Genomic DNA, 26,416 nt, shown 5'->3' with positions numbered 1-26,416 from the left:
CAAGGCACACTCCCCTGTCCGCTGGGGCCCTCTGCTCAGCCTGGGTGATTGAGAAGAATGCGTTTTATGCAGAAGTGATGACATCCCTCAAAATGGGGTCCACTGAGGGGGCAGAGTGTCTGTGACAGGCTCCAGGGGACGGGGAATGACATGAGCATGGGGCCAGAAAGGCAACTGTGAGTCCCACTACAGGTGATTTCCCAAGGTGGGGGGCAGGGAAGCACTGAGCCCCTTGCAAGGAGAGGCACGGCCGTGGTGTCACGTGGCTCTGTTCAGCTCTCACAACAGCCCTGATAAAGGAGCTGTCCTCTCCAGCTCAGAGAGGAGGCTCAGGAACAAGAAGGTCACGCAGCCCGCAAGTGTCCAAGAGAACAAGGCTTTGAACCCACAGGCTTCTGACTCCAGAGCCCTCTAGACGTGTCCAAGCATTTCAAAAATGGTGGAAACCTCCTCAAACACAGCTCAGTTTGATGGACAGATCAGAGTGGTGTGAAGACTGGCATGCTGTCACCCCTCTTCCTTGTGCTCTGGGGGTACCCCAACCTGTAGCGGTGGGGAGGGGGGCCTGAGAAGCAGGGGGAGGAGTGTGTCCTCTTGGGGCCCTGGGGCTGTGTGGGGAGGGCTGGCCCCAGGGGTGAGATGCTGTGTGGTTTGTGGATGAGGTGACCAAGGGGTCATGGAAAGGTTAAAACCCTCTGTTTTCAGCTTGCTGCGGGGACTGAGCCATGGCCAGCTGTGGGTGCCATTTCCCTAGGATCCAGGCAGGGCTGACAGCTTGCATAGCTCTGTCTCCAGCCTTGGACACGGACTGCAGTGAGGGCAGGGTTGTCCTGCTCAGGGCCCGGCAGAGCCTGGACGACCTGCTCCTGCTTAGGATGGGGATGGCTCCAGTGACCCCTCTGACTGAAGGGCTGTGGGAGCCCTCACAGTGCAGATCTGGACTATTTCACTGGTACCCACCTGCCCGTTGCTGCCAGCGTCTGGGTCCCGGGCCTTGACAGTGGCCACGTGCTGGCCCATGGGGTAGTCCTCAGGCACACTGATCGCTGAGTCAGAGGTGAAGTCGAACCAGGGGCTGTTGTCATTCTCGTCCAGCACAGTAATGTAGACCTGGGAGTGAACATGGCCAGAGACTTCCACCTCCTTCCCTTCTTGGGCCCCAAAGATGGGGTCCCACCATGGGCCCAACGGGGACCACACCTCCAATGAGTTCCAGCAGGTCAGCAAGCTTTCAGAGCCTGCCTAGGCCAACCTGACTTGACACAGAGGCCCTGAGTGGGTTTCTTCTGAGAGTCTGGTGTGGGGGTGGGGGGGCGGTGCTGCAGACAAATGCTGGGAGTCTGGAGGGCACTCAGAAGTGGTGGGGCCTGGGAGAACTGGAAGGCATAGCCCTGGCTAAAGGAAATAGAAGCTACTTAGCTCCAAATTTGTGAGGGTGTGTCAGCTTGGCAGTGGCATAGCTTCCTGTTTTTCAAAAGGAACTAAGGAATCCAGATTTCTATGTGGAATTAGGTGGTGATTATTGGAAGGACTGATGCTGAAGCTGAAACTCCAATACTTTGGCCACCTCATGCAAAGAGTTGACTCATTGGAAAAGACCCTGATGCTGGGAGGGATTGGGGGCAGGAGGAGAAGGGGACGACAGAGGATGAGATGGCTGGATGGCATCACCGACTCGATGGGCATGAGTTTGAGTAAACTCCGGGAGTTTGTGATGGACAGGGAGGCCTGGCGTGCTGCGATTCATGGGGTCGCAAAGAGTCAGACACGACTGAGCGACTGGACTGAAAAAAAATTAAAAAAAAAATTTTGTGCAGCCCAGCTAAAACACATCTGGTAACCAGGTATTGCTCGAAGGCCTCTTCATTTGCACCTTTAGAGGGAAGGAACCAGGGCTCAGGAGCAGGAGAGGGGACTTAGGTGGCTTGGTGGTCCCAATGTGGAGAGGGAAGGGTGGGAATTTTCCAACTACCATATAAAAACAGGGGACATGTAAGTTGCATGCGAAGAGCACACTGTTTTGTGCCTGCAGCTCAGGCTTCTCCTTCAGGGTCTGATGAGCAAGCCTGGAGAGAAGGCCCGGCTGGGGATGCAGCTTCCAGCCCATGGATGGCCACGGGCCATGTAGCCAGAGTCATAGGTACCCCTCAAGTTCACTGATGAGGGGACTGAAGTTGGGGTGGGAGGGAACCAGGCTCAGGTTTTAGCTATCCCAAGCCAGACCTCCACCCCCACACCCCCACCCGACTCTCCTTCCTCAGGCCTGGGGCTCCAGGGCTCCCAGGTCTACTTGCTTCCTGTGTGCACAGGACTCCATGGGGAACCTGTGGAAGCGCGCCACCATACAGAGAAGGTTCCATTCATCCCCCCTCGTTCCTAATCAGGAATTCCCCCTTCTTCGTTCTAACCACACTTCCAAATTATAGGCAGCTGTCAGAAATGTAGGGAACAAGCCCAGGCTTCACAGCAGGGCCAGTTCTACCACTTAACTAGCTGTGTGATATGGCAAAAGTTACTCAACTTCTCTGATTTTCCATTTCCTCAGATGAGAGTAGGAACAAGAACACCTACAGCATCAGGATGCTGGAAGGAATAAATGAGCCAACAAAAAGTGATGGTGCAGGAAAAAGTGGTCCCTGTCCTGCATCTGGTCTGACAAGATGCTGCCTACCCATCATGAATTTTCATCGGGGAGTTCTGTGAAGTCCCAGAGCCCCAGTCTGCTCATCTGTGAAATGGGCATAATAATGTCTACCACGCTGTTCTCAGGGGGAAAACAAACAAGGCTCCCACAATCTGTGTGTGTTAGTTGCTCAGTTGTGTCCGACTCATGGACTGTAGTCTGCCAGGCTCCTCTGTCCATGGGATTTTCCCAGGCAAGAATACTGGAGTGGGTTGCCATTTCCTCCTCCAGAGGATCTTCCTGACCCAGGGATTAGACTCATGTCTCCTGTGTCTCCTGCACTGCAGACAGATTCTTTACCCTCTGGGCCATCCGGGAAGCACTCTCCCAAACTCTTCTCACTCTGGTCAAGGTCTTGTGGGGAATCCCCGTGTTTTCTCTCACGTCAGGGCCTCTGCACATGCCATTTCCTCCACCTGAAATGCTCTTCCTTCTCTATGCTTTCTGAGGAATCTCAGCTTGAATCACTTCCTCCAGGAAGCCTGCCTTGATTTCCCTGATATCTTATTATCCATTCTGTTGTGGCATATATTTATTGGTGTGATAATTTGATCAGTGTCTTTCCCCACCTCTATTTTACGTCTGTGAAGGCAGAGGCTGTGTCTGATTTTGGTTTCCTGTTGCATATACCCTAAGCCAGCCCAGAGGCTGGCACACAGTAGTTGCTCCCTCTAGGATTACTACTCTGATGATGTGTTCTGGCAATGGGGACTCTGCATCAGTGAGTGAGGAGGGAGAGCAGATACCAATATCTACGGGAAGGAGCCATGGGTCTGTGCCCTCACCCAGGGTCTCATGGTCCAAATATCCCCACCCTCATCCCTCAAAAGCCCAAGAGTATTGCTCAGAGCTCCTACAGCAGAGCTGTCCCCGCCCACCCTGCCCCTTCCGGCTGCCTCCCCACCCGTCTCAGGGCCACGGGGACTGCTGGGATGGGAGGAGTCAGATGTAGGTGAGCTGTGGTTTGGGGGTTCCGGCCTCACAGCGGAAATGGTGGTGCCTTTAAAAGGCCCCTCAGCCTGCCTCCACCCCAACACCTCCAAGTCTGGTGTATCTGGGCCAGTGGCTCTGGGAGCCTCTGAGAGGAAGCCAGGGCAGAACAAAGCGGGGTGGGTCCTGCTTCCTGGAAGACGGCGAAGGGAGTAGAAATACAGGGGCCCACGCAGGAGTGTGTGCTCTGAAACGCCCGCGCCAGCCTGAGCACCGGAAGTGGCCGCCTGGCCCCCAGAGGGGCTTTGGCACCCCGCGGGGAATGTCCCTTCACAGCAGGGAAGAGGAACGACTGGGCCCGCTTTATGGATGAAGCTGCTGGGGCTCGTGAGGGGCCCTGATGAGCCCTCCTGGAAGACCAGGAGCCTCGCCGGGAGCTGCAGGATCCAGAGCATCTCCCCGCCATCTGCTGCCTGCGGGCGCTGCTCACTGGCCACCCTCAGGGACCAGGGGTGGCAGGGAGCTGTGCGAGCTCCCAGTTGCTTGTAGCCTCACTCAGCCCAGGCTGGCCCCGGGGATGGTGGGGTCTTTTGGGTACGGCCTAGCCGCAACCAGGGCCTCTGGAGTCAGCACCTCGAGGGAGCCATGCGCGGGTCACAGGACACCAAGCAGCTGCATTTGGCTCTTAGCCTGGACATCAGGTTCGCTTCCTCCTTGAGGCGAAGGTGAAAGGGACTCAACGGGGGTGAAAACATCGCTGGAACCAAGGCTAATGACTAGCTGGCCACCCCACAGTTTACAGATGACCTCAGACCTGTCTGGCTGGAGCCCAGGCCGAATCCATAATGTTCTCCTCAACGTGGCAGGAGACCACCTCAAAACCCGCCCCGGGTCTCACCTCCATATCCATTCCTAGTCCGAGGTCATCACCTCTCCTGCCCTTCTAGGAATCTTGCCTGACACCTCCAACCTCAGCAGTCACCCTCCCCCCAGTCTACAAGGCCTCTGTATCTTTTCTGAGAGTCCTCGGGGGTAGGGACTCACACCATATGCCAACCACTGACCCTCTCAGCACTCCCCAGGCCCTGGCACTAGCGCCTTACTCCACACGACTACCGTAACACACTTGTTACACCAACCCTGAGAGAGGGAAGGGGCCCCCCTTACAGACGCTGCTCCCATCACCCCTCCTAGCCCACAAAGGCCTCCTATCTGCTCATCGCATGCTCTGAGGAAGGCAGGGCAGCTAGCATGGTCCCGGCTTTAGATCCGACGAGAGGAAGCAGAGAGGTTGCACAACTAGTTCACGTCACACAGCCCAACAGAGGAGCAGAGCGGGGATGAGGCCTCAGTGTTCCTCCCACGGTGTGTTTCACCTACCCCGTGTTAGTGCAACACCCACCCAGGCCGCCGTGGGAGGTGTGATGGGACACAGAGGGCAGAGAGGACGGAGCCGGATGTGGAGTTCGTGCTTGGGAGGGGCCTGGGCTCAGGTGTGAGAGTGGATGGGCTGGGGAGGTTGGGAGTGGTCTGAGCAGGGACCAGCAGCAGGCCTGTCCACATGCCCTCTCCACAGGAGATGCAGGAAGGCCCAGCACCTCACAGGGCCTAAGCCAGTCCTGGCCACAGACAGCCCACAAGGGCGAGCCCAGCCCACAGGTTACTCACCTTCTGTAGGTGGCAGAGGTGGCAGGAGGCGGCCGAGGGAGAGAAAGAGGAAAAATGCAGGTGGTTATCAGTCCCAGCTCCCCCAGCCCCGGCTCCTGGAGCAGTGGTCTGTCGAGGATGCCACCCCTCTCCCACTGGTCTGAGGTCTCAGCCCTGCCGGGGCTGCCCAGGGAGGTGTGACACGGCCAGCTGCAGCACCATCCCCGGGTGACTGAAACCCTTGCCCACTGCCTCCCTGCAGGTTGGGTGGCTGGCAAAGATGTGAGTTTGGGGGGCCTTGGAGAGGTGATGGGCTGTATCCGTTGGGGGCTCTCACCCGGGGACCTACTCACCACGGTGGAGTCCACCTTGGGGCCGCCGTCGTCTGCCACCACCGTCAAGGTGTAGAAGTCACCTTTCTCCCGATCCACAAGGCCCTTGACCGTGATCACACCCTGCAGGGAGGGGGCCAGATGGACAGTGACATCGTATTCCAAGCAGTCTTGTGCCATCCCTGGACGGTCGGGCCACTTTCCCACCTCCACAACACTCCCTCTGCTGGTACACATCTCCGTAATGCTCTGTCCACTGAAATCCTACTTCTCTCTCAATCCCACTCGGATCCTGCCTCTTCCACGCAGGCGTCCCGCTTCCCTAGCCAGGTTCGGGTGTTCTCTTCTTTGGGCCCCAGAGGTGCTCTATTACCCTTTTACCATAGTTTTTTCATACCTTTCCTTGTGGTGCTCTGATCTGCATATTAGATTATTCCTGCTTCTGCTGCTCCTAGCCTGAGAGCTCTGTGAGGGCTGGGAAAGGTCTTATTCATCTCTGAGCCCCCCCATCATGACCTGTGACAAGGCCCGGCACACTGCAGCAATTACTATCTTGCCTAATTTCAGAGAAGGGATTCTGACAGAAGACCCACTAAAGCAAAGTTGGAAGAGGAAGGTCTAGGCAGTAGATAAGACATAGCTGCACTAGACACCTAGCTAAGAAAAGCTATTGCAGTAATGCCCTAAATTTATATCTGAGCTTCCTAACAGCCAAGGTAAAAAGGGAAACGTGATGACCTGCACAATTTTATTGTCTAGTTAATAAGAAGACACCAGGTTGCCTGAGTATAAACTTTATCTTATCACTACATGTTAAAGGGATGTATTAAAGGGATGTTTATGACAAAGAAGAGAGTGCTGGTCATATAGAAGGAGCTCAATCAACGCGGGTTAGCTTTAAAGGAATTGCGCTCCCTGCCCTCTGATGGGGCCCTGGCTGGGCTTGTCCCCAGCCTCCCTCACCGTGATGGCATCTATCTTGAAGAGGGCTTTGGCCTGGGCGCTGGTGTAGGCATCAAAGCGGTAGGTGATCTGGTTGAGGTTGTCAATGGAGTAGGCCTGGACACGCACAATCTCGGTGCCCAGTGCCAGATTCTCCCAGATGGCAGCCTCGTAGGAGGCGTTGGAGAATTGCACAGCCTCATCCAGCTCGTTGAGCAGAGTGATGTAGACACTGCAGAAGCCCTGGTTGAAGGGGAGTGCCTGGTCAGTGGCGGACACGTTCATCAGGTAGCTGGTCTTGGTCTCGTAGTCCAGGTAATCCACGGTGATAATAAGCCCCGTGCTCTCATCAATCTCAAACTTCCCCTCAGCGCCCGACAGGATGCGGTAGTTCACCAGGCCACCGTCCCCTGCAGGAGGACGCAAGAGGCTATGCAGTCCAGGCGCGGGTGGGCTGCCTCGTGGTTTTACGAGCTGCCCCAGCATACCCACTGCTGTCCCAGAGGGACAGGGCGATGGGCCTTGGCTTGCCTACCCAGTGTGCACCACCCCCGACCTCTGTGGGTTGGATTTTCCCAAGAGAAACACAGAGGATGCAGTCAAGGTCAAGGATGGCAAGGCCCAGCATGCGCTGTTGACTCCCCCGGGGTCTGGCCTTGAGATGAGAGATATGCCAGTGGAGGATTCAGCTCCTGGAGTCCTAACATTTGGGTTCAAGTACCTCCACTGAGTATTTGGACAAGGAGACAGTGGGGTAATCAGGGATCTCTTATGTAGTGGAGGCTTTGATTTAGCAAGTGTTAGATGGGGCAACATCCTCAGAGGTGGCTAAACCTTCATTTGGTCCCTCTAGCCAAAGGGTTCCAGTGCCAGAGTCACCCTTCTTTGTTCTGCCCACTCCCTGCCCCCCAATCCCTGTGGCCTTGGAGTACATGCTTCATCCAGGAGCCAAAGTTGGGATTCCTTAGCTGAAGTCCACATACTTCAGAGAGGATGGTTATAAAATCACTCGGGAAATCCTAGACTTCCTTGAAATTATTTGTAAAATTCTAGGTGCATTCTGGAAAGGGATCCATAGCGTTCACTAGTTTCTCAAACAGATTCCCGACCCAGAAAAGGACTTGAACCACTATCTCCCAGCAATGCCTGTGGTGACCTGCACCATATAAACCTGCCGTTTAAGGGAGAGCAATCACCCAGGAGTTTTCAGGCCTATTTCTCCACCTACTCTTTCCCATGCTCCAGGAATGAGCTGGGGAGGCTGACAGGGGCTGGGTTGGAAGCCATGAGAGCAGCTGACATGAAAGAAGGGCAGGATCTGTGAAACTAGAAGGATAGGAAGGGGTCTCCTCTGGCTGTATCCCTGGCCTGGGGCAGAGGCCTAGATAACCAGGCCCTGTAAAGAGGACCAGAGTGGCCTGACCGCCTTTCTCCTTCACTTTGCTCTGCTAACGGTGGCCACCTCTAGGGCTCCAGGGATGTCCACTGCCCTGTAGAACAAGACACTGGCTTCTGTTAAATGTGTGTGTGCCAGGCCCTGGGCTGTGCTGGCTGGAGGAGCAGGCCTCAGCCAGCTTTTGGACAAGAACTTCACCCCTCCTGGCCCTGCCCAGCCCCTAGCCAAAGGCTAGCCAGGAGCTGCCAGGTCCTGGGATGACAAACCTGGACTTCCCCAGCTTGTGACCTCTCCTCTCTCTGAAACCAGGACCACTTCCCAGACTCCTTTCCTCCTGGGACTGGGAATCTGGTGGGGATCCCAGGAGTCCCTGCCCACTTGGGAGCCACTGAGTCGGGGAGCACAGGGCCACCAGAGGACGCCAGGCCCTGTGGGAGAGGGGACCTGGGCCGCGGCCGGTCACTCTGGGGAAAGGACTCCCTGCCTTCCTCCTGCCGGCCTCACCCGTGTCTCGGTCCATGGCTCGGACGACGATGACTGACGTGCCAATGCCCGCTGTCTCGCGAAGCCCCAGGCGGCTGTACTGCTGCTGCGTGAACACCGGGGCCTCGTCGTTGACATCCTCCACGTACACAATCACCTGTGGGAGCCGGCCCGGGACGAAAGGTCAGGGTAGGGGTCGGGGGAGCCCAGGGCTGTGCCCACCTGAGTCTGCATATGTGGTTACTGTGCTCCTAGGCCAGCTATGAGCTCTCTACAGAGGGCCTGGGGTTGTCTGGCTGGTCACTGTGTCCCCACACCTCACACAGTACCTGGCATGTGGCAGGTGTTTAAATATCATTTTGTCAGAGAACAAATCTTGTCTGGCTCTTGACTCTGCTATGAAGCCTGTGGGAACCTGTGGCTAATTGGTGAAACTTGGGCTGTTCAGCTTCTCAGCTATGAGACAGTCACATCAGTTCAACAATTCACACCCTGTGCCACTCCTAGGATGGTTATGAAGGCAAAATGAGCCAGGGCTTCGAAAAAGTGCTTGAAAAGTTTAAAGGGGCCCCATTCAAACACCAAGATACCTCCGGGAGAAAAGACATGAAAACATCCTCGGTCATAGCAGACCTCCAGATTCATAGACTCCTCCAGATTCTCACACGCTCTCTCTGGTGCTCTCACTGCCAGTGCGCAACACTGTGGCTCTTTGTGGGGGACCAACCCCACCCCGCCAGCCCCACTCCTGCTGCCGGAGCCAGACGACGCCCAGGGAGCGGGAACTGCCTGGGAACTACGCCCACTCAGGCTAAGGCAGCCCTCAGCCTCTGACTGATGGGCAGCTGAGATGACCGTCCCCCGAACTCCCTGGGGGACTGAGTCAGTTTCCTGTGTTCCACTTAGCTGGCTGCCTTTCCTTCCTGGTCCATGCCCCTTCCGGCTTTTCCTGGGCACACTTCCGATACTTCCTACTAATCACGTTCACACGAACCCTTGTCTCAGGATTGGCTTCTGCAGACCCAGCCCAAGACAGTGGTTGTCCCTGAGTTGTGGAATTATGCATGATTTTCATCACTGCTTATTTACAATTTCTAATTTCTCCCTGTCGAACATGTATGTCTTACATAACAGCAGCAGCAAAAAAACAAAACAAACAATGTGAAAGATGGAGAGAGCTGTGACGGCCAGAGATCAGCACGTCACTCTTCTTTTGGTACACCCCTCTCCTCTCAACACACACACAAGCATGTGACTGTGCACAGGTCTGGCCCAGGTAGGAGTAGGACCAGGGCTGTGTCCAGAAGGACCAGTATGGCGGGGAGGGGAGTTATAGTCAGAGGGTAGTGGGGCTCAAGGAACCAGAGGGAGGCTCAGAGCTCCTGCCTCTTTTCCCAGATGAGGGAACAGAGGCCCAGAGACGGGGAGGGACTTGGCCGAGGCCTCAAGGTCACTGACAGCTGGGAAGAGAGTAATGGTTCTCCTGGTTCCCAGTCCAGCAGCCCTACCACTCTTTGCTCCATGCTGGGGATGAGCTGGCCCCAGAACAGGAGAGAGACCCTCCTTCCAGACTAACAGAGCCTGGGCCAGCAGGAGCTTGCCAACAGAGCAGGCAGGAGCCAATGGGGCTGGGGCAATGATGCGCGGTGTGGAGTGTGCATGTGGTCCCCAGTGCCGATGGTAGAGCAAGGTCCCATCTGAGAACATGAGTATTTGGGTTCTGATCGATCACTGCCACTCAGATCAGCCTCAGCTTCTCTTCCTGGGTTAGTGGGGAATTAGCTGGATGGAAACGAAGGGGCTTCTGTTGGTGTAAGCAGAAATGGTGACCTGAGTGGCAGACAACTATGAGGTGGGTGGGGTGGCAGAGTAGTGGGGAGGAGATGTCTCTGGGGGTGAAGTTTTCTCTACTTCCCTGCTCTTGGGGCCCCTGTAGTTCTGCTAGGTCATCAAATTTTCATGTCCAGACACCCAGAACCCAATATGCAAACTAGCATGCCTACTCCAGAGCACAGCTGCTCACAAGCCAGAACCTTCTAAGTCTGGCTTCACCAAGAACTTGGCTGGGGAGATCCTGGGTGGGGTGGGTGGGTGGGTGTGAGGGGGAATTTGCATGGATGAATTTCAGGAACTCTTTTGCTATAAACAGAAACTACCATCCGTCTCTCGAAACTGTGAGCCTTCTCCTTGCCGAGTCGGCTTGGCCAAATGACCTTGACTCCAAGAGTCATGGCGGAAAAAAACAGGGCTAGTCTGACAGTTCAATAAAGAGGAGTGAGGTAGCATGGAGCCTGGGTGTGGCCCTCCATAAGACTGGCTGCATGCCACTCTCCTCTTGCTGGTTTCAGCCTTGTTTATAGCAGCAGAGACAAGAGGCAAAATGGTGTGTGGTTTGCGAACCTGAGAAACACAGATGTACAGGAAACAGGTCTGCCAAGTTCCTGCTGAGCAGGAGGGCTCAGTGACTGAGCTGCTGGGCTCCCCGGAGAACTAGCCCCACTTTCTGTCTAGTGCTGTGCCCTCCAGAGGGGACGAGTCAGGAGACTGTGTGTGCACATGCGCAGTATGCACATAAGGCACCCAGTGTCTATCGTTTCACTGCAAACTCCCTGGCCCCTCATAGGTGCTGTCCTGGTCTCCGACCTGAAGATTGTGGATGGCCCCTCAAGCCAGCTCTGCTGCTGTTGCTGGGGAAATGAGTCCAGGGCAAAGCTGGAGTCCCCACACTGTCTTCAGGAAGGTCCTGGCTTTTCTTGGGCTCAGGGATGTAGGAGCTGTGTACGATAAGGGCCATCAAGTTCTGACCCCGTGGGCAAGCAACCAAATCCTCACCTTAAAAATGACTCTTGGGCATAAGGCAGCAGTAGTTTCTGTGCTCTGGAACCTTCTGTGAGGCAGTGGGGTACAGCGGTTAAGAGAACAGATCTGAGCTGACTGCCTGGGTGTGAAGCCTGGCTCTGTCTACCCTTACTGCCGTGTGACCCTAAACACATTGGCCAAGCCCTCCTTGCCTCAATCTCCTCATCTATAAAATGGGTATAATAACAGTGCCTACATCAGAGGGCTGTTATGAGGCTTAAATGAGCTCAAGCACATGAGGCACTTAGAAAAGCGCCTGGCACAGAGTAAGGGTGCTTACTGTTCTGCAGGGTTCGTGGGGAGAGGCACACACAGAGTGTGGCTGAGCAGGTGTGGCTCTGGGTGTCTCTCCCTGCACCGATGGGCGTAGCTTGGCTTTGTTTGTTTTACACTGTACCTGGGGTGCTGCATACTATTTTGTTAGAAAGGTTTGCAGCTGCAATGCTGAGGCAGTGACAGGAGCAGACCCCGGAGAGAGGTGCCCACCTGCTCCTGGGAGGGAGGTGAGTGGGGGTGGGGCAGGAGGGCTGCAGTTACGCAGCTCGAGGTCCAGGGTGCCAAGCCAACCTACGCTGACATCGGTCACCCTGTGGCCTGAAGCTGGCCCCACTTAGGGCATGCTCTGAAGTGGGTGGGTTACTTATTCACATGCTGATTCAGTATCTCATCGTCATGAAGGTGAGCGTGGCTGTGTGGGGCTGATTCAGTGCACATTTAGGTAACTGTCTGACCCTCAGTCATCAGGGCCCTGGAATCATTCTAAACAGCCCCATGGTTTGAAACGCCAAGGGATCTGACCCCCTCGGCCACCTCCATCAGGACAGACCTCACTCAAAGGGGCAGCCTCAGGGTAAGCTGAGGGTAAGCACTCAGGTCTCCCTCGCCATCTCTTCCTGGGGCAGAGCTGCAGGGCAACAGCAGAAGATGGGCCAAGGCTGAGTCACCTGCTCCTCAGCACCCTCCTTTGTGATGGGGACCAGAGGCAGGCTTCTGTTCATTGTTTCCAGCCTGAGGGAAACAGTGGGGTGGAGATGGGGCCGATAAGAGGAGCTGATTCTGCCCCACTCAGTTCTGGGTAAAAGTCCCTGCTTGCTCCCCACCCCAACTTTTCCCATCTTCCTCCTACTCTTCACCTCTAAGGTCTGACTCACTTTCCACCTGGTTAAGGGGAAGGGGCTGTGAGTTGCTGAGTGTGCAGTGGGGTAGTGTGGGGGTGACCTTGTAGGTCATCTCCTTTACTTCTGTCATCCCCTTGTTACTGGGCAGTAGGGTATATCTGGCCCAGCTAATGGAATATCTGGGTGCATGTTCTGACCATTCAGGAAGATTAGGTAGGGTTGATCTGATTTTAGTTGCACAGGGGAGAGGCCTGAGGGGAGTGAGGTGGGCAGAGAAGACGACATCTGATGGGGCAGCTGGGAGTGCTGACTGGAATATTTGGGAGATACTTTCAACGGAGAGAACACTGAACTTGGACTCGGAAGACTTGGGCTCAAGTCCTGGTTCGATCACAAGTGGCTCCTCTGTGCCTCAGTTTCCTCATTTGTAAAATGAAGTTGGTGACATCTATAGCTCCAAGATCACATGTGTGAGATTCCCTTGGCCCACACTAGAGAGCTATGTGGATACAGGGGTTAGTATAGTAAGGGTACCTCATCCTTTAGGACGGGCATCAGCATCACTGACCCCTTTCTGCATTTGGAAAAACTCAGGCTCAGAACAAAATGACACATCCAAGATCCCAGGTGGGTCTGAGCCCAAGGCATCCCTACTGAGCCCAGGTGTCACTCAGCACCCAGACGAGTGGTGCCCTCCTGCCCCGGGCCCCAGTTGCTGGCCATCTCTGGTCCGCCCGAGGCTCTGGCTCAGTCAGCCCTGACAGCAGGGCTGAACAGAACACAGGGCTTCATGACAAGCTGCCCCATGTGCAAGCCCCCTGGCCCCAGAGCTCCCTTGGTCTCACCCTGACGGAGCTCCGCATGGGGCCCAAGTCGTGGTTGTAGGCCTCCACTATAAGAACGTGTGATGAGTTCCGCTCCCGGTCCAGGGGCCGGGGCCCTCGCATGAGGAGCCCATTGCTGACGTGGATCCGGAAGTTGTTGCCATGATTACCTGTGTGGAGGGACAAAGGATATGAACGGGCTCTGTCCTGGAGTAGGACGCTTGTGAGATCATGGTTATGGAGAAAAGATGGGAGCCCCAGACCCCCAGAAGGCAGACCTTTCCCAGAGGTCTCAGGCACTGGGCCAAAACCTGAAGTGGTATAGAAGCCTCGCCTCACACTGCCCTAGCCTAGCAGGATTTGAGGGAGGGGATAGACGCTCATTCCGTGCCCCACTTATGGAAAGCCTGGAGGTCCCCTGAGACCTCCACACCCAGAGATGTCAGCAGATTGACTATTTCAGAGGACACCGGGGCATGACAAAGAAAGGAACACGAATCAAACTCTGTGAGAGGTTAGTGAGGAAGCACCCCTCCCTCACCTTGGGGGCTCTCGTTTTCCTTTGGGATCCAGCCGCCTCCACTCACAGCGGTGAGCTCACCCCTGATTCCAGAAGCGAGATCAGCACGTGGCAGTCTCAGGCCGTAGTGACTGGTTCAGGCATGGTCCCGTGATTCTAGCTGGCCCAGTGAGACTCCTCCTTGGGAGGTTGCTGGGGGGGGTGTGTGGGGTGGGGGCTATCCCAGTGTCCAAGGCTGTGGTGACTGGTTCAGGCATGGTCCCGTGATTCTAGCTGGCCCAGTGAGACTCCTCCCTGGGAGGTTGCTGGGGGGTGGGGGTGGGGGCTATCCCAGTGTCCAAGGCCATGGTGACTGGTTCAGGCATGGGTCCATGATACACACTGGGCCAGTGACACTCAATGTCTTGGGGGCTCACTGCCAGGGGCTGCTCTGGTCTTCGAGATCCCCTCTGTCAGGGTGATATCCCACTGTGGGACATGAAGAACTCAGCATAGCAGTCAAACGCATCCTCACTGAAAACACGACCAGCTTGGTGCGAATGACTTGAGAACACCCCTGGTTCGTCCCTCTGACCCGTCTCCCAGACCCTCGGCAGCCTAGAGAAGCTCTGCTACCCCGGGTAGGAACCGCCTCCCCCTGCCATCCTAGGGCAGCCCACTCACCGTGAAGGATGCGGTACCACACACGCCCAAACTCGCCCTCGTCTGCATCTGTGGCTTTTAGCTGAGGGAAGAGGAGACACGTGGTTACTCCTCGAATTCCACCCATAGGCAGAGAAGGTGTTTGTGGAGTCCCTCCCCTTTCCTTATACCACCCCAAGCCTGTCCTGCCCAAACCGTTTCCCATGAAGCTGGGGGTGAGGAAGAGGAGAGGGACATGTTTTTCTCATCCCCTATGAGGACATCTGTCTGTTGATGGCCCTGGGCTGCCCTGTCCATGGCAGGAGACCTGCCAACTCTTTTTCCTGACACTCCTCCAGGCTCCTGGTGAGCATGGGCGAGAAGGTGGGTGACAGCTCCACTGCTCTCTGGATCCAGGCTTGGCTAGCTCAGCCTGGCCCTCCACGGTTCCCTCCTTCAGCCTTTTGAGAGTCCAGGAGACTCACCTGGGGTAGGCGGGGTGCACAACTGCTCCTTGCCCACACTTCCTTGGTCTGAAGCTATTCTGGCTCCCAGACTGGCACTGTATATACTTCTGGAAAGTATACTGTGCACTGTAACAGCCACATTGTGGAAACCCAGAAAGCCCACTTGCCAAAGGAATGGCTCCATGTCCAATCACACACATGATCATTCCAGTATAGTCCCAGCCCACCCCGGCTTGCTAGGTTGCACCTCAGGCTTATGCCCTGTTTCCAGTGGGACTTGGGGCTGCTCTTCTCACTCTGAGAATGCCCAGTGCTGAGCCTTTCTGACAACGCATCTGACCTTAAGGCTGCTGGCAGAGCCACAGATGGCCCTGAGGTCTGTTCCATCAAACCAAGAGCTGAATACCTCCTTTACCCACTACCCACTGGAAAGAAGCAGAGAACACCCCTGCAAAGTGATGCAGAGAGAGTGCGGCTTGCACTGGGCCTGCGTGGCTGGGCAGGCTCCCACGGGGCCACCTTACGTGCAACTTGCTGTGTAACGCCCGGGCTCTTCCCCCTTTTCCTGGATCTGCCCTCTTGTCCTCAGCAATCATGCAACCCTATGCTGTGTGTCTAAGGGTTTAGAAAAGCATGTTGATGGTGCAGAGGAGGGAGTCTGTTGGTGTGAAAGAACAGTGGGTTTGGGTCAGGCAGACCCAAGCACAAGTCCTGGCTTTGTCACTTACTGGCTATGTGGCCATGGATACAATAACCCCACTGAGCCTCAGTAGGTACAGTGATAATCATCCTTGTGAGGTGGATGGGCAAATTAGATATAATCGCTGCAAAGCATCTGGTCCGGTGCCAAGATAGATGCTGAAGGCTGGATGTTATGAGACATGCCACCTTTTCCTCTTGATTTACACTGGGGTTGGGATGGCTGCGTCGCCCCTTGCTATGTTCTTCCCTCCCATGAGAAGACTTAAGAGCTAGAAGGTGCAAGGATGTAGCGGGGCACTTCAACAGCCTGGCTCTGAAAGGGATCAGGACAGGAGGAGGGCTGAGCTGTCCAGTGGACACCCTTGGGTGTGGCTGTCCGTGGTGGGACTTCCCGGATGCCTCCCTTTCCTGGCAGCCTGAACCACCTGGGGAGTTTCGCTTCTGGCCATTTAAGAACAGTGGAGGCCACAGGTGAGGTGTGCTGTCAGCGTGGGAAGAGAGGTTCACCCAAGGGCGAAGTGGACCAGCAGGACCACTGGGGACCGGGGATGTCTTCAGGCTGATGCGGCTCGCACTGCCAGGGGCTGGTGCCCACGCCTGCCCAGCCTTTTCAGGAAAAGCACCCAGTCCCCCACGACTAGCTAGGCGGGTGACCCTGGCCAGGCTGCGCCTCTTCAGATCTCAGTTTCATTATCTGGAAGACAGGGCTGGATGAGACGACCCCTCAGTCACCTAACGGACTCTCATAATCCTACCCACTTGGGGCTATGCAGACAGAGGATGCTTCTCCTGTTGTCAAGGGCTAAGGGCAGGAAGTGAAAGTGTTAGTCGTTGAGTCATGTTCCACTCTTTGTGACCCCATGGACTGTAGCCCACCAAGCTCCTCTGACTATGGGATTCCCAGGCAAGAATACTGGAGTGGGTAGCCCTTCCCTTCTCCAGGGGATCTTCCCAACCCAGGGACCGAACTCAGGTCTCCTTCACTGGCAGGCAGATTCTTTACCATCTGAGCTACTTGTCAAAAAAACAGGCTCCCCCCAAAGCAGGTGGACCCCAGGCTTAGGTCTTGGGCAGAGCCACAGCTCCCCCTATCTGGGAGCTTGGGGGTCCTTGATGGGAAAGCTGCTGAAGACTTAGGCTCCTAAGCAGGCTGGTTGCCAGGGGAGTGCTGGCTTCCAGGAAGAAAGGAGGCTGGGGGAGGGGTGTGTGTGTGTATAGCCACCGCCTGGGGATCTCCAAGGGCTCAACCAAACTACAAGGAGTACAGCCCTAGCAGTCTCTGAGTCCTCTATGTTCTGCCCTGTGATTTCTCTGACTTTTGGAAACGCCTCTCCCCCTCACTTCTACAGCCCCATACCCTCAAAGGGAAGGTGCTCTTTCGGGAAGCTAAGGGGAGGGGGGCCTGGGGGCTGCCAGGGCCCATCTCTCTGCCCGGTCCCCTCCCGCCGTGTGGTGGCTTGTAGGCTCTCTGCCCGGTCCCCTCCCGCCGTGTGGTGGCTTGTAGGCCCTCTCCCCGGTAACCTGGAGGCTGGCAGGCACTGAATACCGACCCGCTGGCTGCCCCCGACCATACCATTCAAACGTCCAGCAGGGGAAGGTGAGTGCCTCGGGTACAGAGTCAGAGAGACCCTCCCCTCTGCGTTCCCCCTAGGGCCCCCCGCCCCTCCAGAGGGCTCCAAGGAGACCGGCCAGTGAAGGCCGTGGGAAGGCTCAGGAGCGCCCAAGTCCTCCAGGAGGCTCCCTCTTCCCAGCCCAGTTGCCATCCCGACCTTCCTGGCTTTCCCCTCCCCCCAGGGAGGGCCCAGACTCTTCCAGACAAAGCCAGGTCTAACTGGAGAGTGAGGGGCGAGGGCCACTCTGCCTGGCTGGCTGAGGGACACAGGCAGAGCCCAGGGCAGGTGGGGGTCACAGAGACGACCAGTGCTCCCAGGACCTTCCTCGAACAGCTGAGAAGACCTCTCGCCCAGCTGGAGACTGCCAAGAGCTGGCTCTGAGGTCAGTGCTGGGGCCTGCAGGGAAGTGGGGCAGCACGCTGCCTGGGGTTCTGGGGGGAGGATGTGTGCATGTGCTCAGGCCTGGGGAATCCCTCTGCTTTCGTAGAGAGTGGAACCTAGGTCCAGGTGGGAGCAGTGGTTAGTCTGAGGCCACCCAGAAAGATGTGCTGAGGTCAGTCCCCTCTGATCACAGCAGGCCCTGCTCTTTGCAGCTCTGAATGAAGAAAGAAGGTTCTAGACTGAGCTTGCAGAGATATGTCCAAAGTGAGGCCTGCAGGCGTGCCTGTGGCTCCAGTGGGCAGGGAGAGGCTTCAGCTGCTCTTGAGATCATTCCTAGCCATGGTCTGACAGAGGTCTCCTTTCCCCAGAACCACCGGCCCCGACTGGCTGCTCAGACAGGGCAGCCGGGGGGCCTGTAGTCAGTCTTGCCGCACCTCCCTGGAAGGATGGCCTGACGTTTTCAACCACTTGGGATTCTCCTGCTCCCAAAGAAAATACTCCAATGCCAATTTAGCCTCACATGTTTTTTCAAAGCATTGCCCCAAGGACTGAAGCCTGGACCTGCTTTGCTAGTCTGATAGGGTCTCCAGATCCATGTGGAGGTCTCGAAATAGCATTAGGACTAGTAGGGTTGCGACTCCTCTCACTTCAGACTACCCTTTTCTTACTCCCAGCCAAGCGCTTTCCTGGGGAGGATGGAGGGATGGGCAGTTCTCTCCCCAAGGACATGGCAGTGGGCACACCCCATCCCTCTTCCCTTCCAGATTCAGGGAAGAGCCAACCCACGTATGGCCTGGCCAGTGTACTCTCTAGGTCTGATGCTAAGAGGCGGAGGCCCCAGGCAGCTAGATGGGCATCAAAATTTCCATCTGGGAGCTGGGAGGGGTCATGCTCTGTCTGGAAATGCTGGGAAGGAGTGGTGGTGGGGACTGGTTTGGGGGTGGGGTGCACTGGATGCCCTTAGTCCCTGGGCACAGGGCAGGCTGCAGCAGAGGAGGCTGGGCAGAGAGAGCTAGGAGTTAGGTGCTGCAGCTGTTGGTGAGTGCCTGGGGTGGTGATGGCGGCTGGGGAGGGTGTGGGCTGGGGGGCCCCCTCTCCATTTCCCACTTCCTGCTGACTTGGTGGGCTCTGCAGCCCACAGGCAGAGGCTCGGTATAACCTAAAGCGCTTCCTCCCTAGTGTTGGTGCTAGAACTTGACTAAGTTAGACTAGGCTGTTACTTGGGAAAAGGAGAGGACTCTGTTATCCTTTAGGTCATGAAAGTCTCAAAGGTCAAAGAGAAATAAATGATTATTTCTTAATAAACCCCCTTCTGGATTTCCTGTGTTTGTAGAAATCAAAGATCACAAACGTTGGCCTGCAAGCTGGAGCCTCCTTATGTATTTTGTTTGGCCCATTTGTAGTATTTTAAATATTTTAAAATTCATTTGGAGTTTTTAAAAAATCAAGTTTGTTTGGCTTTTGTAGTGTCTTTTTTCCCCCCTCTGTCTCTCCAGAGGGGATTTCAACCAGATTTGAATTAGTTGGCAACACTTCAACATCAGGAAAGTTTGCCTAAAAAAGTCTAGATTTCTGGCTTCTCTTGGGAATCCGGAAGAGGGACCACAGGGGCCTGTCTTCTGGGATTCCGTCAGCTTGGCTGAGGCTCCCCGGTCCCCACTCTTCATGTAGACCTGCCCACTTGTCCTGCTGGTAACATACTATCTACTAGCTGGTCTCTAGCCATGTTAATTTGCAACCAAGAGCTCAGTTTGCTTTTCCAGCTATAAGGAATCTGCCGCGCCCCACCCCACCCCCCACCAGTGGGATGATCCTAAGTGGTAATGGGTGACTATGTCTGGGGGTTTCAAGCCCCACCTTGTCAAGTGGGCTGCTCTCTGGGGGTTCTTTCCCACTTGTTCTCAGGAAGTCCTGGGAGAGGGCTGGGAGCCAGCAGGGTGGCAATGCCACCAGTCCAGGGGTTGGGAACCCTGGTTCTGGCTTTAGCTTGGCCATTGGCTCACAGTGTGGCCTTGGGCTTGCCTATCCCTTATTTGGGCTTCAGTTTCCTCACTTGTCTCTGGAGTAGGCTGGACTTCCTTGGGAAGCACCAACAGGAATTCTCCCGGGGGTCAGGTGGGTGACATAGGTGTGCGGGGGGCCTGAGGGCAGGGAGTGCAGTGAGCTGGGGGCCAGCACCCCATCTAAATTGGGCAGCAGCTGCTCGCCTAGCCCCTGGGGGCCAGGCAGCAATGGGCCCCATGTTGCTAGTGCTGAAATTCTGAAATTTCAAGAGAAGCCAGATGTTCAGATATTTATGTGAAACCTTGTTGTGTTTGTTTTTTTTTTTTAATTCACAATTAATTTAAGTTTATAAAAGCACTGTAAGAACTCAACCAGTTTGTAGCCTTGGTGGCAGATAACTGCTAGGGTCCTTGCCCTCTGCAACTATAATTGATGACTTGTTCCTGGTCACAGAGCAAGTTAGGGACAGGACTGATCTCAGACCCCAAGACTCTGTTGTAATTCCTGAGAATTGACTTTAAAATGCCAGAAGGCATTACCCCTCCTGCCTCCTCCGTGACAGGTAGGCAGGGACTGTAGCAGAGGGAGGATCTGAGTTCAGGCCCAGCTCCATCACTCTCCCACTGCGTGACTTTAGCCTTGTTACCTCTCCCAGGCTCACTGTTCTAACCTGGAACATGACTGCAATGTTGTCCGCAGCTAGTCTGGCAGTGCCCGGCACCCATCAGAGTCCCCCTGCCTCTCCAGTCCTGAGTCCAGCTCATCTGCTCCTGTCCCATTCCTGTTGCAGGAGCCATGGACACAGAGGGCCCCAGCCCCCTCGCCTTCCTCACAGCTCCAGCCACGCCGGGGAGGCTCTCAGAGGCCGTTGACCCCATCCCCGTGCTCATTGCCCTGGCCTGCGTCTTCCTTCTGCTGGCCACCTGTCTGCTCTTCATGACCCTCTGCAAGCCCCGCGCACTGGACCCGAGCCGCCGCCGGGCCCGCGAGTGCATGCCCCACCACCCGGGGAGCCCCAGCGAGCCGCAGCTCCGCCTCTGGAAGCGCCTGGGCTCGCTGCGCCGCTCCCTGCCCAGCTTCCGCCGCGGCCGGCCTGCCCCCCGGCGCCCCCTGCCGGGCAGAGAGGACAACCACGACTGCGACTGCACGGAATCTACCAAGATGTGACAGGGGTGTCCTCCTATTCCATCCACAGACCCTCTTGCCTCAGGCGGAACCAGGCACCTCCGGCTGCAAGAGGACAGTGGCCCAAACAACCTGGGCCACGTGCCCACACTGTCAGCGGTACCCTGTGGACTCAGGCCCGTGGCCTTTCCCAGGGATCGTCCCCGGAAGAATGCCTTCCTTCCTGCTGCCACTTCAGCTGCTGCCGGTTGGAAGGCTCCTGGACCAGGGACTGAGCACCTGCAACCATCTGGACCCTTGGCCCAAAGCTTTCAATGGTACAAACCTGGGGCCCCCAAGGCCCTTCTCTGACCACCAGGCACCAGCCATCTCCAGGAAGCAACCCCCCTTCTTCCCAAGAGAAGCCCTGCCCACCCTCCAGGTGCCAAAGCCCAGCTCAGATTCCAGTGCTAGTTGCTCAATGGCCTAAGGTTCCCTGCAGCCAAGTGAAATACTCAGCCATGCTGGGTGCAAGGGAGTGTCCTGCCCTCTGTGCCAACTCAGTGCCTGAGGCAAAGGGGAACCCAGGGAATCCCCTCCCCCGACTTCCTGGACCCTGCCTGCATTTGCTTGTAATCCATGGGAGCGGTCAGCACCCCTGTGGTGGATCAGATGCTGGGTGCCTGCTAGGAGGAGGAGCATTCTGGGGGCTCTCAACACACCTAGCCAATCACAATCTTGGCTGTCACCTTGGCACGTCCCCCCTCTCTCAATGCACCTGAGCCAGGATGGATGAGGACGGGGCTGGGAATGACTTAAGAAACTCCTTGCAGAGGCCGGGACCGGCGCTGTGTCAGAGTGGGAGGAGGCACTGTCAGCAGCTGGAGGTGACATTATCCGGGCTCTGAGAGCATTGTAGAGGCTCCATGCCTCACCCAGGGAGGGAGGCAGGCTTCCTCCAGCTGGGAGGGTCCAGGCCTCTCCAGGACAGCTGTGGAACTTCAGGCCTCGACCATATGAGGTGTGCTATCATATTTTTGGTGATCGCTTCATTGATTGGCTCCTGTCAAAACAATCCCAACCCAGGCTGGGCTTCTCAGATTCCCAGACCTTCAACCTCTCCTTGTAAGGCTGGGGCTAACCACTTTGGTTGGTCCCAAATTTGGGGGGCTGGGCAGAGGGGTCTGAACTGCCCAGCTCCTGCCCCAGAGAGTCACCTGGCTAGAGTCACCTGTACCCCATTAGGGACTGCTCCACATAACCCTGCTACAATCCACACAGCAGCCAGGAATGTCTTCTCACAGGGTGAGCTCCGATTCTGCCACTCCCCAGCTCCAGAAGCTACTGCTGGGTCAAGCCAGAGCTTCTTTGTCTGGTGCTCGGTGCCCACTGGGAGCTGACTGCAAATGATGCTTCTAGCCTCATCCTGACCCAAGACTCCAGGCAAATTGAAATATCTGTCCACCCTGGGCTACAGCTCACTCGGCGTGCATGCCCTCCGTGAAGCCCTCTGTCTCCACCTGCAGCCTCCTCCTGCCTGAAATCAAGGGAGGACAGGGACCACTTCCTTTGGGCAGTGTGGGTCACCCCTGTCATGCCTGCTCCTTTCTACAAGCCTGGGAGGCTCCCAGAGAGCGAGACCAAGTCCAACCCCTCATCTGCTTCACGGGCGACAGGCTCAGAGGTATGGGGCCTGTGTTTACTGAGTGAAGGGTGGCCCTGTCTAGTCCTGGGCGCACCCCCTTCTTCCCTTGGATGCCCCTGTAGAGAAGCTGTCTCTCCCAGCAGGCCCATAGTGCATTCCTTTCAGGTCAGTCTGACATCTGAGAGCAAGCCCACTTTGGCCAGAAACTTACTTCCAGGGCCTTGAGAAATCACCAGAGCCTGATTTTCTCCCTGAGAAATGGGGAGACTTGGGGACTGCCTTATATTACTCACAGGCTCTAGGATCTCACTCTGAGTAGTCTATATAAATAGAAACCAAGTCTTGGGGTTTAGAAAGCGAGGCAGGCCTCCTCCCACAGTGCAGTAACCTCTTCCTGGTTTTTCCCCTGTCACATCTCCCTGAGACACCCCAGGCTGAATTGTGCCTGGAGTTGGTCACCGTATCACCCCGGGGCCAGCATACTCTGCCTGGCATGTGGTGTCACGGGGTGGGCAGTAAAGCTATCCTTGACCTGAAGGACAAAAAGCTGGGGGTGGGGAGGAGAGGGCTCTCAAAGGTCTGCTGTACCACCCAGCTGTGTCCCCAGGTTGATCCTTGGAGACCTTTGTGAGCTGGGGGTCGCAGGTGCTAAGTTTTAGGCTAGGGGAGAGTGGGGCTCCATGGCTTGGTGTGGTGGGTTTCTTTAAGGCTCGAGGAGCTGAGGCTCAGAGGGAGAAAACCATTTTCTGGAACCACCCCCAGACCCTGCCAACCCATGGCTTCCTGGACTCTTGGCGCCTCTGGGAGTCAGCACCCTGCTCCCGGCTCCCCTTCTGCCCCACACCTGGCCCTGATGCAGGGAGGTGGGCACACTGCCAACCTCCCACTCTTCTGCCCCTCCCAAGCCTGGGAGCCTGTCCCAGCGGGCAGGCCCAGATTTGCTCTGTTTGGCTCAGCCTGCAACTTGGAAACCCCACAGCTGGTGAGGAGGGTAATTCATGCCCGGCCTCCCTCCCCACCCAGCAACTGAGGCCTCCAGGGAGGGCTCGGGAGGGCACCCAGCCTCCTTTTTCAGGTCCCTGCCTTCCTCCCCCAAGGCCCAAAGCTGTGGCTCCTGCTTCCCGGGCAAAAGAGCCCTTTCTTTTTGTGCCTGTTTATTTCCCAAGAGGGGAGCTTCAGCCAAGAGCCCTGTGAAAGCAGCTCTGTTCTGGGCTGTGCTGGGCCCTGGCTCTCAACTCCTTTCTGGGAAATGTGACGTCTCCAGCTCCCTCCTGCTCTGAAAGGGCCTCCTGGGCGCAGTGGTGGATGGGGAGACGACTGTGGGGGATGGAGGAAGAGAGGAGAGGAGGGCCAAGGCGTTCCTTCTGTTTTGGGCCCATCCATCCTGGGTTACATAACCTGGGGGCTTAACCCTCCCCAGGAGGGAGGAGGAGCCTGGGTCCCTCTTTGGTTACAGCACTGGCTACTCGGGAGCAGCAGCTGGACTGGCCCCTGTTTCCATCCTGCCACAAGGCCACTGAGCACATGCTCTGAACTGAATGTGGCCCTGCCTGTCCTGCGCCGCCGCCCCCCACACCCGCCATCACCTGCCTGCACGATGCTGTGGCCCTCACGGATGTCCTCGGGGATGCTGGCCTCGTAGCTGCTCTGCAGAAAGATGGGCCGGTTGTCATTCACATCCAGGACGGTGACAAACACGGTAGCTGTGCCTGTGCGCCGCTTGCCCACGGGGCCATTGTCTGTGGGGGTGCCGAGGAAATGGTGTTAGCAGCTGCCTGAGGGGCACGCTCCCGGGTGCCAACCAGACTCTGTTCCCCCACCTCTGCAAGGGGGTGGCTCTTTTTCTCTAGGTTAGGAGCAACACTAACAGTATCTAACATGTCCCAAGAACTCATTCAGTCCTCACAACAAGCCTGTCAAGCGGGTGCATTATCAGAGGAGGTGACTGAGGCATGAAGTAGGTTGAATGGTGGCCCCCGAAAGATATACCCATGGCAAGTCCCTGGGAACCTGTACATGTAACCTTGCAGGGAGAAAGGGTCTTTGAAGATGTAATTAAGGATCCTGAGAGGAGGTATCCTGGATTATCTGGGTGGGCCGTAAATCCCATGACAAGGGTCCTTACAAGAGACAGGCATGAGGGTTGGGGGGATGGCGCAGATTTGACACAGAGAGGAGAAGGTCATGTGAAGTTGGAGGTGGAGACCAGAGTCCTGCAGCCACCAGCCAAGGGACACTTGGAGCCACCAGAAACCGGAAGAGGTGGGGAAGGACCCTCCCCTAGAACCTTTGGATGGAATACAGTCCTGCTGACACCTTAATTTTGAACTTCTGGCCCCCGGAGCCGTGAGAAAATAAATGTGTTCCTTAAGCCACCAGCTGTGTGATCATGTGTTTCAACTGCCCTAGGAATCAGCTACAGGGACTGAGATGACAAACCCCACTGCTGTTGGGGCCAGGAGGGTGAGGTCCATGGGTACCTGGGTGTGTCTGCCTCCGGGGCAGCCATCCTCTGCTCCTGTCCACACTGGACAGGCAGAATGGGGCCCAGGGACCCTAGATCTTCTGATTCCTCAAGAGAAATCAAACATCTGAGCTTTTAACTAAAATCTCCTGATTTTTAAATGTCCACAGCTATTATTTCTTATGAAACATGAGATGGGTCAAACACGCCTGCAGGACGGACTAGGCCTCTGCATTCAGGGATGTGGACTCTGCCTGATTTCTAAGCCTTAAGTATTCAGGGATTCTGCCCTCTCAGTTCCTGGAAGGACCCTCCCAGGGCTGGGTCATCCTTCTTGTGCCCAGTGCTGCATGTCCAGGCAAGGGTGGACACCCCAGGGAGGAGTATGGGCAGTTGGTGTTGGCTGAGGACCAGGGTTGACTCTGTCCTTCTGCCCAAGCCAGCTGCCCACCTGCTGGGGTCAGTGAGTTATCCTGAGGTAGGTCACTTTGTCCTCCTGAGCTCCTCTCCAGGACCAACCTCTCACTGTCCGGGGGTACTGCTTACTTGCCCCATCTGGGGACAGTGTGAGCTGGCAGGCTCCAGAGAAGGCCCCAGCCTCTCCTCCTAGCCAGTGCTTCATGCAAAGGCTGAACCCAGGGCTGGTGATGGGCCTCCAGAGGGTGGTGTGGCCACTCCAGGGTGGGAGGAGAACAGGGCAGGGGGGAGATGCTGGGGAGTGACTGCAGGCTGGCTAGAGTGAGGCAGAGAGAGCTCACTGCCTCTCACCCTGAGATCACTGCAGACACTGAAAAAGCGTTCCTGTGTCCTGGGGGACACATGCCTGTTCACACCCTTCTTGCCATCCGGTGTCCTCAAGGGCTCCCTGCTGCCTGGAAACCGAAGACCAAACTTCTAGCTCAACATTTAGGCCTCCACAAGGGGCCCTACCTGATCACAGCCCCTCCACTAAGGGACACCCAGACACAGAGCTCTCTCCCATCTTCCAATCCAGGCCTGAAATGCCCTCCCTGCTTCTCCACATATGGAAACCCAATGTGGTCCCCAAGGTGGTGGGCAGCATGTCTTGTTTCTATCAGCACCATCCTGTTCTCTTAGGCAAGTCTGTGCCCCGAAGGTCCCTCTGAGAAACTTCCCTTCCCGACTCTGAGGCCTGGGGTTCCAGGTGGGTCTGACAGCTCCCCCAGCGACAGGGACAGACCCAACTAAGAAGCACATCGCACCCCCTCTTGGCCGTAATGAGGGGTTCAGAGACAGGTGCTGGGACAGATGGAACTAATCAGAGCCCATCTGAGGGTTTCTGCTGGGGAAGCTGGGAAAGATACAAGTGCCAGTTCCCTGCTGCTCAGGGAACTCAGACGAAGGCTGGGACTGCAGCAAGAATCTGCCATCAAGTGAGCCAGGGGACAGAGCTCACACACAGGGGCAGAGGCAGCCAACGCAGAGAGACTGAGGCCTGTGGCATCATCTGAGCTCCAAAGCCAGTCAATAGTTAAAGCTCCATCTCCTTGTGGACCAGTGTAGTTTTGTGAGCCTATCCTGCTGAAGCTAGTTTATTTAAAAAATTGCCATTAATAGTCCTAATTAATCCAAAGGCACTCCCAGAGGCAACTTCCTTCAAGCAGCCCCTCTTGATCACCCCCCTTTGCAAGTTTCCACCACCCTTGGTGCTTGCACTCTT

General features: G+C 56.2%; 2 protein-coding genes across 5 annotated transcripts in view; one reads left to right on the top strand and one right to left on the bottom strand.

Annotated features, from left to right (window-relative positions):
- Nucleotides 1-6,385: 6,385 nt before the first annotated feature.
- The window catches only part of LOC133070081 (cadherin-23-like), a 305,887-nt gene continuing 285,856 nt past the window's right edge, over nucleotides 6,386-26,416 (bottom strand). The window contains exons 27-31 of the mRNA XM_061161746.1: nucleotides 23,862-24,010; nucleotides 14,398-14,458; nucleotides 13,236-13,384; nucleotides 8,435-8,570; nucleotides 6,386-6,944 (exon numbers count right to left, since the gene is read on the bottom strand). Of these exons, the coding sequence (XP_061017729.1) occupies nucleotides 6,490-6,944; nucleotides 8,435-8,570; nucleotides 13,236-13,384; nucleotides 14,398-14,458; nucleotides 23,862-24,010 (950 nt within the window). The 3' untranslated portion in view covers nucleotides 6,386-6,489. The remainder of the gene's footprint in view (nucleotides 6,945-8,434; nucleotides 8,571-13,235; nucleotides 13,385-14,397; nucleotides 14,459-23,861; nucleotides 24,011-26,416) is intronic.
- On the top strand, nucleotides 11,696-24,649 carry C15H10orf105 (chromosome 15 C10orf105 homolog). Of its 4 annotated transcripts, XR_009696070.1 has the most exons (4): nucleotides 11,784-12,122; nucleotides 17,319-17,519; nucleotides 20,313-20,964; nucleotides 21,931-24,649. XR_009696070.1 is itself a non-coding variant. In XM_061161757.1 (3 exons), exon 3 carries the CDS (start codon nucleotides 20,318-20,320, stop codon nucleotides 20,687-20,689), a length of 372 nt encoding a protein of 123 aa, XP_061017740.1. In that variant the 5' UTR covers nucleotides 11,701-11,775; nucleotides 17,319-17,519; nucleotides 20,313-20,317; the 3' UTR covers nucleotides 20,690-24,649. The 4 variants fall into 4 exon arrangements, 3 of the variants coding, with proteins under 3 accessions (XP_061017741.1, XP_061017740.1, XP_061017739.1); XM_061161757.1 differs by lacking the exon at nucleotides 11,784-12,122 and adding an exon at nucleotides 11,701-11,775 and having other exon boundaries at nucleotides 20,313-24,649; XM_061161756.1 differs by having other exon boundaries at nucleotides 20,313-24,649.

Source organism: Dama dama, chromosome 15 (genome assembly GCF_033118175.1).
Source record: "Dama dama isolate Ldn47 chromosome 15, ASM3311817v1, whole genome shotgun sequence".
Classification (NCBI taxonomy): domain Eukaryota; kingdom Metazoa; phylum Chordata; class Mammalia; order Artiodactyla; family Cervidae; genus Dama; species Dama dama.
This window is presented reverse-complemented; position numbering and strand designations above follow the sequence as displayed.

Bases quoted from the DNA above. Each gene is read 5' to 3' on its own strand.
- C15H10orf105 (XM_061161758.1), top strand. From the start codon at position 20,318: ATGGACACAGAGGGCCCCAGCCCCCTCGCCTTCCTCACAGCTCCAGCC.